Source organism: Myotis davidii, unplaced genomic scaffold (genome assembly GCF_000327345.1).
Source record: "Myotis davidii unplaced genomic scaffold, ASM32734v1 scaffold411, whole genome shotgun sequence".
In the NCBI taxonomy this organism is placed as follows: domain Eukaryota; kingdom Metazoa; phylum Chordata; class Mammalia; order Chiroptera; family Vespertilionidae; genus Myotis; species Myotis davidii.
The window spans coordinates 662636-672542 of record NW_006282917.1 but is presented as its reverse complement, the minus strand read 5'-3'; the positions used below and the strand labels follow the sequence as shown (position 1 = coordinate 672542).

At 41.7% G+C, this 9907-nt stretch overlaps 1 protein-coding gene across 1 annotated transcript in view; it reads left to right on the top strand.

The window, feature by feature from the left end:
- The window catches only part of SLC9A7 (solute carrier family 9, subfamily A (NHE7, cation proton antiporter 7), member 7), a 59348-nt gene that overhangs the window by 28520 nt on the left and 20921 nt on the right, over window positions 1-9907 (top strand). Inside the window, exons 12-13 of the mRNA XM_006753321.2 lie at window positions 6227-6286; window positions 9572-9635. Of these exons, the coding sequence (XP_006753384.1) occupies window positions 6227-6286; window positions 9572-9635 (124 nt within the window). The remainder of the gene's footprint in view (window positions 1-6226; window positions 6287-9571; window positions 9636-9907) is intronic.

Below are 9907 nucleotides of genomic sequence, written 5' to 3'. Positions count from 1 at the left end.
CCCCCCACAGACAGTGACCAGACAGCAACTGGTGGGGGGGGGGCCTCTGCCCAGCTCCCAGGTGCTGAGGGAGCTGGCAGGGCCCAATGACTCAGGTGGAGGGAGGCACGTGGGGGCCCAGGTGCTGCCCAGGGCCCAGAGTTCAGCTGGGTCCTGCCCTTCCACATCAGATGCTCACGCTTGACTCGCCAGCCAGGCCTAGGGACCACATCTTTGCATGAACTTCGTGCATCAGGCCTCTAGTTTTTATATAAGAAGTGAGATGTAGATAGAGGTTTTATTTTATCTAACTATTGCTATCCAGTTGTCAGCACACTTTGAAAAAAAACAACAACTATCCTTACTCCATTGAATTACTATTGATCCTTCGCCAAACATCAGTGGGCTTCATGCATGTGGGTCTGTTTCTTTTCTGCTCCGTTAACTCATGTGTCTATCTCTCCACCTGTATGACACTCTCCTGATAACTATAATTATACTAGAGGCACAGTGTATGGATTCATGCACCGGTGGGGTCCCTCGGCCTGCCCCGCGCCCTCTTGTAATCTGACCGCAGGCCAGGCTAAGGGACCCCACTGGTGCATGAATTTGTACACCAGGCATCTGTTGGAGAGCCAGTTTTGGCCCTATCCCCACAGGCCAGGCCGAGGGACCCCACCAGTGCATGAATCAGTGCATCTGGCCTCTACTATGCATATAAGATCTTTAGTTAATCTCTTCCCGCCCTCCCCCTTCCCCCTTTCCCTCTGAGACTCACCAGTCTGTTCCATGTTTCCATGCCTGTGGTTTCCACTCCTGCATTGAGCATCTGCCCCCTGGTGGTCAGTGCCCATCATAGCTACTGGTCAGTCAGCTGGTCGGCTGATCGCTTAGGCTTTTATATATATAGATAATAAGACTTAGCATCAGGTAGAGTGAGTCTTTCCACTTTATTATTTTTTAAACAATCATAGCTATTCTAGTTCTTTTCCATATACATTTTAGAATAAGCTTGTCTATCTTTTTAAAAATCTTGCTGGGATTTGGATAGGAATTGTGTTAAACCTGTATATCAATTTGCGAAGAATGGACACCTTTACCCTGTTGAGTCTTCGAATCTGTGATCATGGCATTTTTCTCTACTTATTTAGATTTTCTCTTATTTCTTTCATCAGTATTTTATGGTTTTCAGCATACAATGCCTGCACATGTTTTGTTAGGTTTACATCTAATTATGTCTTCTTTTTGAGCAATTGTATAGGTTATTCAACCTTATTTTCAGTTTCCATGTGTTCATTGCAAAAATATAGAAATACAGTTGTTTTTTGTGTGTTGATCTGATATCCTGTGACCTTGCCAACCTTATATATTAGTTCTAGGAGGGTTTTGTGTTTTTTTAGTTTTTTTTTTTAGGATCTTTGAGATTTTCTATGTCGGCCATCGTGTCATTTGCAGATAGAGACAGACGGCTTTATTTCTCTTTCCCAAACAGTGTGCCTTTTATTTTCTTTCTTTGATTTATTGATCTGGCTAGGATTTTCAGTGCTATGTTGAATAAGAGTGATGTGAGTGGACATCCTTGCCTTGTTCCTGATCTTAAGGAAAATGCATTCTGTCTTTCACCAATATGTATGACGTTATCTGTAGGGTTTTTAAAGATGTTCGTATCAAGTTGAGGAAGTTTATATCTATTGCTAGTTTTCTGAGATTTTTAAAATCACCCACAGATGTTGAATTTTATCAAGTGCTTTTTCTGTATGAATTGATATGATCCTATTGTTTTTCTTGGTTAGCCTGTTAATAAGGTGGGTTACATTGATTAACTTTCAAATATCAAACCAGCCTCACTTCTCTAAAATAAATACCACTTGGTTGTGGTGTGTAAATTTTATAAATATTGCTGAATTCTATTAGGCAATATTTTATTAAGGAATTTTATGTCTGAGTTCATGAGGGGTATTGGTCTGTAGTTTTCTTTCATACTGCCTGTGTCTGTTTTTGGTATCAGCATAATCTGGCATCACAAAATGAGTTGGAACATGTTCCCTACTCTTCTGTTTTCTAGAAGAGATTGTGTAGAAGTGGTGTTAATTCTTCTTGAAAGTTTTATGGAATTCTTTAGTAAAACCATCTGGTCCTACAGACTTTTTTTTCAGGGATTTTTTAAATTATGAAGCCAGCCTAGCTGGTGGGGTTCAGTGATTGAGCATTGACCTATATACCAGAAGGTCATGGTTTGATTCCTGGTCAGGGCACATGCCCAGGGTATGGACTCAATCCCCAGTAGGGGGCATGCAGGAGGCAGCCGATCAGTGATTCTCTCTCATCATTGATGTTTCTATCTCTCTCCCTCTTCCTTATCTCTGAAATCAATTAAAACATATTTTTAAAAAAGTAAATAATGAAGCCAATATCTTTAATAGTTATATGGCTATTAAGATTATTTCATATTAGAGGCCCAGTGAACAAAATTTGTGCACTCGGGGGGTGGGGGGTCCCTCAGCCCTTGGAGGATATCCGACTGATGGCTTAAGGAGCGGGCCTAAGCTGGCAGTCGGACATCCTTAGCACTGCCACAGAGGAAGGAGAGGCTCCTGCCACTGCCACTGTACTTGCCAGCTGTGAGCCTGGATTCTCGCTTAGTAGCACTCCCCCTGTGGGAGTGCACTGACCACCAGGGGGCAGCTCCTGCATTGAGCATCTGCTCCCTGGTGGTCAGTGTGCGTCATAGTGACTGGTCATTCTACTGTCAGGCCGAAACCAGCTCTCGGACATCCCCTGAGGGTCCCGGATTGCAAAAGGGCTCAGGCCAGGCCAAGAGACCCCCCCAGTGCACAATCGGGGCAGGGGAGGGACATGGGAGGTTGGCCAGCTGGGGAGGGACTACGGGAGGGCTCCAGGGCGTGTCCGGCTCATCTCACTCAGTCCTGATCTGCCAGACCCCAGCAAGCTAACCTGCCGGTCGACTTCTGCCCCCTAGTGATCAGTGGATGTCATAGCGAGTGGTTGAGTGGCCTTAGCATATCATTAGCATATTACACTTTTTAAAAATATATATGTTTTATTGATTTTTTACAGAGAGGAAGGGAAAGGTAAAGAGAGCTTGAAACATCGATGAGAGAGAAACATTGATCAGCTGCCTCCTGCACACCCCCTCCTGGGAATGTGCCCACAACCAAGGTACATGCCCTTGACCAGAATTGAACCTGGGACCCTTCAGACAGCAAGATGATGCTCTATCCACTGAGTCAAACCGGCTAGGGCTAGCATATTACACTTTGATTCATTGAATGGACGACTGGATGACTGGACACTTAGCATATTAGGCTTTTATTATATAGGAGTGGGCAAGTTATGGTAGTTGGTGACATTGGTCTGTTTCATCTAAGTTGTTACATTTATTGTTGTTCATAGCATTACCTTATTATCCTTTTGATGTCTATGAGATCTATAGTGCTATCCCCTAATATCATTGATATAGGTAATTTGGTAATTGGTAATTCCTGATATTGGTAATTTGTATCTCCTCTCTTTTTTCTTTGTCTTTCTAGAAGTTGGTCAATTTTATTGATCTTTTCAAAGAATTAGCTTTTTATTTCATTGATTTTCTGTATTGTTTTTGTTTTCAATTTCTGCTTCTATCTTTTTTTATTTCCTTCTTTCTGTCCAACTCTACCCAGACAACATAATGAAGCAAAGTGTGTCATTGGTGAAAAATACAGTGTCATTTTACTGTAAGTATAGAAACTGGAATTTACAGAGATTACATAAAAAGAAATTCCCTCCAAAATAAGGAAATGAAACCTATTGTTTTTTTTTTTCTGGCTTGTGACTTTATTATGTTACTTAGTGGCCACAATCATTTATATACTAGTAAACCAGATTCTTATTCTAAATTGATTCAGAAACCCCCTGAAATTCAGCATGGTGTTTTGACCTCTGTAACCTCAGTAAGATCAATACCTGCTTGTTTCTTACTTCTTCAGGCTGCTGACAGAGGCCCTGCCCAGAAGTCAGAAGCCCAGGGTAGGACTCAGAGTTTAACTATAAATAATTAAGAGTTAGCTGTGATTTTAAAGCATGGCTAATTTCTAGTCTGTGTATAAAATAAAAATGGATATAACCACAAATCCAAAGCCAGGACACTGATTTCCAGAAATCCAACTTATCTTTTAAAATTGGTATTTTGTGATTAATATTTTAGAACGTGGAGGCAAAATGCTCATATTGTTTTCTGTAAATGTACAAACTACATAATATTTGTCTTGGTCTCTTACGCAAGTGTTGCTATTCACAAAGGACAACATTTTGGCAACTTAAAAAAATGGTCACAGGATTATTTCAGTGGATAAACCTTGCATGTGTCCTGAGTGCATTTTGGTGGCATGGTGGCTGTCTTCTCGGAGCCCCCAGCTTAGGTGACACGCACATGAAGTGGTGGTTATGGTGGGGGGTGGAATGGTGCACATCCACGCAGTCAAATGAACAGGTAGCCCTCCTACCTCAGCGTGTAGTAATACAATCACTCAAGGACAAGTTAGGATGCCCTGCCCCCTATAATCCTGTTAGACAGAATTTATGATAAAGCTCTTTGTAAGGTGACTTAAGGAATAAAGGCTGGGAGAAGCCCTGAGCTCTTTATGTAATAGCATTTGTAACTGGATATTTTTAAGGAGTTTTAAGATGACACCTTGTAATCAAAGGCAGCGTCCGGGAAGGTGAAGAGCTGGGGCTCTAGCGTCTAACAGACTCAATCGCAATCTTGGTTCCACCATTTTCTACCTTTGTGACCTTGGGCAACTTATTTAACTCAGTTTCTTGGCTGGTGAAATGGGGTTGACAATAGTGTGAGGACAAAATGTGGTGATGAATAAATGTGATAGAGAATTTTTTTCGTTAACTGTGCCATCTGGCACATGGTAAACATTTAGTATATTTTAGCTGTTATCATTACTAATCATGGTGTCACTACTGTTATGATTACTGTTATTATTACAAGTGGATTGTACATTAATGGAATCTAGTTTGCTTTCCTGGAATTTGTACTTTTTAATACTGTAGTAGTATATAGAGTCCGGATAAGTCATAGTCTGAATGTGTGACTAAAAGTAACACTTTAAGAAGCATCACCTTCTCACTTGCATATTTCAGGGGAGATTCGTAGCTTGAGGATTTGGGCATGTCTAGAACAGCGTTTCTCACCTTTTGTTTTTTAAATTATTGCCCCTCCAAGGAGCCTTTAAAAATGTTTTCCTCAGTTTTAATACCACAGTAAGATTTTAGTACCACCATTACTTTTCTTTTTAAGAAATTTCAGTACCATAGATCTAGTATATATTTATTGATGTACTATGGTACAAATCATTGTAATCTCTAAAAGAATGTTTTTGTGCTACAAGAACCATTTTTCACACCCCTGGGGGCAACATCACCCCCCCCACCATTGGGAATACATGCTTTAATGCAGTGCTTCTCAACTGAGGGCAATTTTCCCCCTAGGGGACATTTGACAATGTCAGGAGACATTTTTGGTTGCACTGGGGTACCCACCCCAGTGCTTACTGGTGGGTAGAGGCCAGCGCCCAAAATATCAATAGTGCCAAGTGTGTGAGACCTTGCTCTTCATGTAATGGTGAAGTTTAAATGCACTCTGAAGGAGCCAGCAATTATTGAGGAAGGTGAAAATGGACTGTGTCAGTTCTAAGGTCACAAGGTAAAGAGAAGAACAGAAGTTGGATTGCTGACCTTCAGGTTGAACACATGGACAATGTGACATACTTAACTAGAAAAAAAGGCCATCCCTGTCTTAAGTATTGTTGCTGTTTTCAATAATATAGGCTTTTTGCTCTTTCTGTCAAATATGTGTAAATGCTGCAAATACGTGTTTATTAACTTTGTTTTTTATTTTTGTTTGGATGTGTCTTGCTTTATGAAACAAATGAATTCCTGAAAAAATTGCAGAAATTCATTTGCTGAGTTGCATTTCATTATATTTTGAGAGGCTTATCTTCATTCTAAATTGATCCTCATTTGACCTGCTCCTAACATTGTTGCTTTAAATGTAAATTTAGCAGCCCCTCTGCCTCTCCAGGTTTTAGAGAGCAGGGATAGTATAAGAAAGGGTATGGATTTATGTTTAAAGTGAGACCATCTATTCTTTGATGGACGCGGTCCAGGTCATGTGCCCAGAGCCCCTGGCTCCCCTATTGTCCCTGTCACACTCACGTTCCCTTCTTCTACTGCCCAGAGTTGGCGTCGAGGAGCCCTTTGAAGAGGACCAGAATGAACTCCACTGGCACTACTTCAGGTGACACAAGGGCAGCCTCAGAAACAAATGAACTGGGCCTGGCTTTCCCCCTCTTTCTAACCTCTTTCTAACATGAGGTGCTTCTCTTTATGCCATTTGTCTCTTTCTTCTGGTGTGTGCCAACCCTCTGCTCCTTTTAGCAAAGGGGCAAGAGGGGAGGTCAAGTCTAATCATTTTTCCACGCTTCTATTGGCTGGTTGATGTATCTGTTCCTGAGATTGTGTCCACTTACCCTGCATTTTGAACAGTGCTGGCGAGTGTCTCCTTGTACAACTGGCCTTCGTGTTGAGAGCAGCACATTTGCAGAGCCACACATACTTTCCCCACAAAATTCTGCTTATTTTCTAGTAAACAAGGCTTCCAACTTATAAAGAGAACCAGAATTTTATATTTCAGCCATGGCTGGCATATGGCTCACACCATCTTAATTAAATACTGTTTTCGTTTTCTAAGGATGTTTTTGTGTACTTGTGCTTTATCATGGTGAATCGGAAGGTACAAAAAACAGGTGTTTTTAAACCGGGGGATAATTAAAGGCTCTTCTAATGCAATTTGTTGCTCAGTGTGCATCCAGATTTTTGATTTGATTATGCTTAAGGGTGGTGATATTGGACAATCAGAATGAAGACTTTAATGTTCTTTCCCTTCTGCATCTTTAACCAGCATGCTTTCTTCCTGGTCTGATTTTGGGTGCTGGTCAATAATATAAATGCAAAATAGGCTTGAACTCTGTTCTTGGCATTGGGAAAGCATTTCACCCTTTGAGCACAGCGATGAAAGCAGCTATAGCTGCCATGGTGCATGGATCTTGGGATATCACTGGGCCTTGGATGTATACTGTAATGACACTCATACAGTTAATTGACACGTTTAAGTTTCCTGGGTTCGAACTTTCTTCTGTTTAAAATACACACACAGGTTTATTTTCAGAGATCTGACTTTAGATACTGATTAACTGGCAGAGGAAACCCCCTCCTTTGAAATATTCCACTTTTAAGAAGGAAGTGGAAAGTGCAAATTATTACACTTGGGATGTGAGAGAATTCAGATTCTGATCTGTTGTTCAAGGTTTTGTATGAAGGTGCGTGTCTAATATCCCTCAGATTATTTAGGACCTCAGATAGTTCTAAACTTCTAAATTGTAGAAGTTCTAAAGGTTCTGAAATTTTACAGCCTTTTTATGACAGTTAATCAGAATGTACATATTATACCAGAAGAGCAATTATTCATTTTTTTGTATCTAATCATTCCAGAATGTACACATCCATTTGGTTGCTTATTTTCTCAGTTGGTGTGGGATTTCCACATTTGTCTCATGCTTGTTGAAAATAAGGCTAATTCAGCCTGGCTGGTGTGTCTCAGTGGTTGAGTGTTGACCTATGAACCAGGAGGTCAAGGTTCGATTCCCAGTCAGAGCACATGCCCTGGTTGCGAGCTGAATCCCCAGTAGGGAGGTGTGCAGGAAGCAGCCGATCAATGATTCTCTCTCATCACTGATGTTTTTCTCTCTCTCCCTCTCCCTTCCTCTCTGAAATCAATAAAAACGCTTTAAAACAAACAAACAGGTGAGGGTTCAGGATCACAGCTAGAAATTCAATTGATGACCTCTACCACTTTTATACATTAGACACTTTGGGTGCACTAATGCTCTGGTGTTACTTTTGTGGATAGTCCTGGGACCTCTGAATTAGGTGGATTTCATATAAAAAAATCGCTGTATTTGTTGCTCAGAATCCCAGGATAATGTCCAGTTGGGAGGATAAGACTCCATCTTTCAAAAACTCCTGCCTAGAAGCAGCCTATGGACACAGCAAAGCCCATCTAATTCACTACAAAGGTCCCATCAAACCTCAGGCCCATGGGGAGGAACACTAGGTACACTATGGACGTGCTTATAACAGTGCCTGGCATAGTAGGTACTTAATAAATATTTGCTGAATCCATGGATTCATCTTGTGGGTTTAAGCTTTGCCTTCAGCAAACTATGGGGAAACTGCTTCTTTTTCTTCCATACTCCGCCCCCCCCCCCCCTTGTCCAGGGGCATGCACCTTGGGTTAGTGCTTAACAAGCCTGGAGTAAGAGAGTAGAGGCTGGTTTTGCAGGTGGGGTGCATCTGTGCTATCTTCTATTCCCCTTTTCCATTAGTCTCTTTTCTCAAGAAATATGCTGGGCATCACAGGTGGGGAGGAGGGAAGGAGAGGAGGAAAAGTAAGATGTGCATACACAGGGCTCTGTGCATCTGCTGGCCTGCTCATTGGAGTCAGCACCCTGGTACTGGACTGCAGATCACACCCCTGTTCAAGGCCATTCAGCACCTCTCTTCAAGCACCAATCAGACCTGCTGAAAACTGTGTTCTGTTTACCTTTTATAATGCCATATGTTCTTTGTGATACTGGAGGAAGTGAGGGAAGATAGGGAAATCCCCTGACATCTTTGTTTTCTCCTTCATTGCTCCATGCTAACCATGTCTTCTGTGTCAGAATCAGGAAGGCACAGGGATAAAGAATTACCAGATGCACAGGGCGACAGTTGGTATGTTACTAAGCTAAGATAGTGCTTTTATGAATTTGCTATAAGTGGATTTTGGCACTTTGCTTTCTGTCTTTAGTTGTTGATTTCAAATATGTGACTTCATAGGTCATCTCTGCTGTGGGAAGACGTGGCGGCACCAGGATAAAAAAAGTTAGAGATATGCATGCTGAAGTATTTAGAGGAAGTGTACTGATGCATGCGACTTTATTTGAATTCATCCAAAAAATAAGATGGGTGATAGAGAGATGGCTGGAGATGTAATAAAGTATAGCAAAATGTTAATGGTAGAATCTAGGTGGTGGGTATTTAGGTGTTCACTATAAATCCTTTCAACACTTCCTTGGATATATGAGAGGTTTCATAACAAAAGGTTAGGGAAATAAAAGCAGGGCAGGGCAGATGTGAGGAAGCAGTGGAGAGGAAAAGCCTGGTGCAGTGGGACCCACACTTTTAGGACGGACAGTCTGGGACAGGAAGGCAGACCAACAGTTGCCAGCTGGTGCTGTTCCTCAGCGGCCTTGCTCAGGGTGTAAGCACACAGGCTGTATGGCCCCTCCTATCCCTGGGATCTGATGTGTATAACCTCCTTCTCATGACTTTTGCATGACAGTCTTTCTCTTCTTTTAGCTAATCATTCCTTCTGCTTCGGGAAGATGGTCAGCCTCTTGCCAACTTTCAGCCAGAATGGCTGTCATGGTCCAAGCTAATACTCTCTTTTTTTCTCCTTGTCTTTCTCCCTGGTGACTTGTAGAGTTGGTGTTGACCCAGATCAAGACCCACCACCCAACAACGACAGCTTTCAAGTCTTACAAGGGGTAAGTCACAAGACATGCTTCTTCTCAGGAAAGATAATATTAAAAATAGCTAAAATTTATTGAGCATTTACTACACACTAGGCACTTGACATGAATTCCCTCACTGTGATCTTGACAAGAACCTTATGAGGTAGGTACTGTTATCCCATTTTACAGATTAGAAATTAAAGTTTGAGAGTTTCAGTGAGTTATATAAGGCCAAAGAATTAGAAAGTGATGGAGCCAGGATTTGACCCCAGAGAGAGTGTTCATAAACAACATAAAGGAGGTGG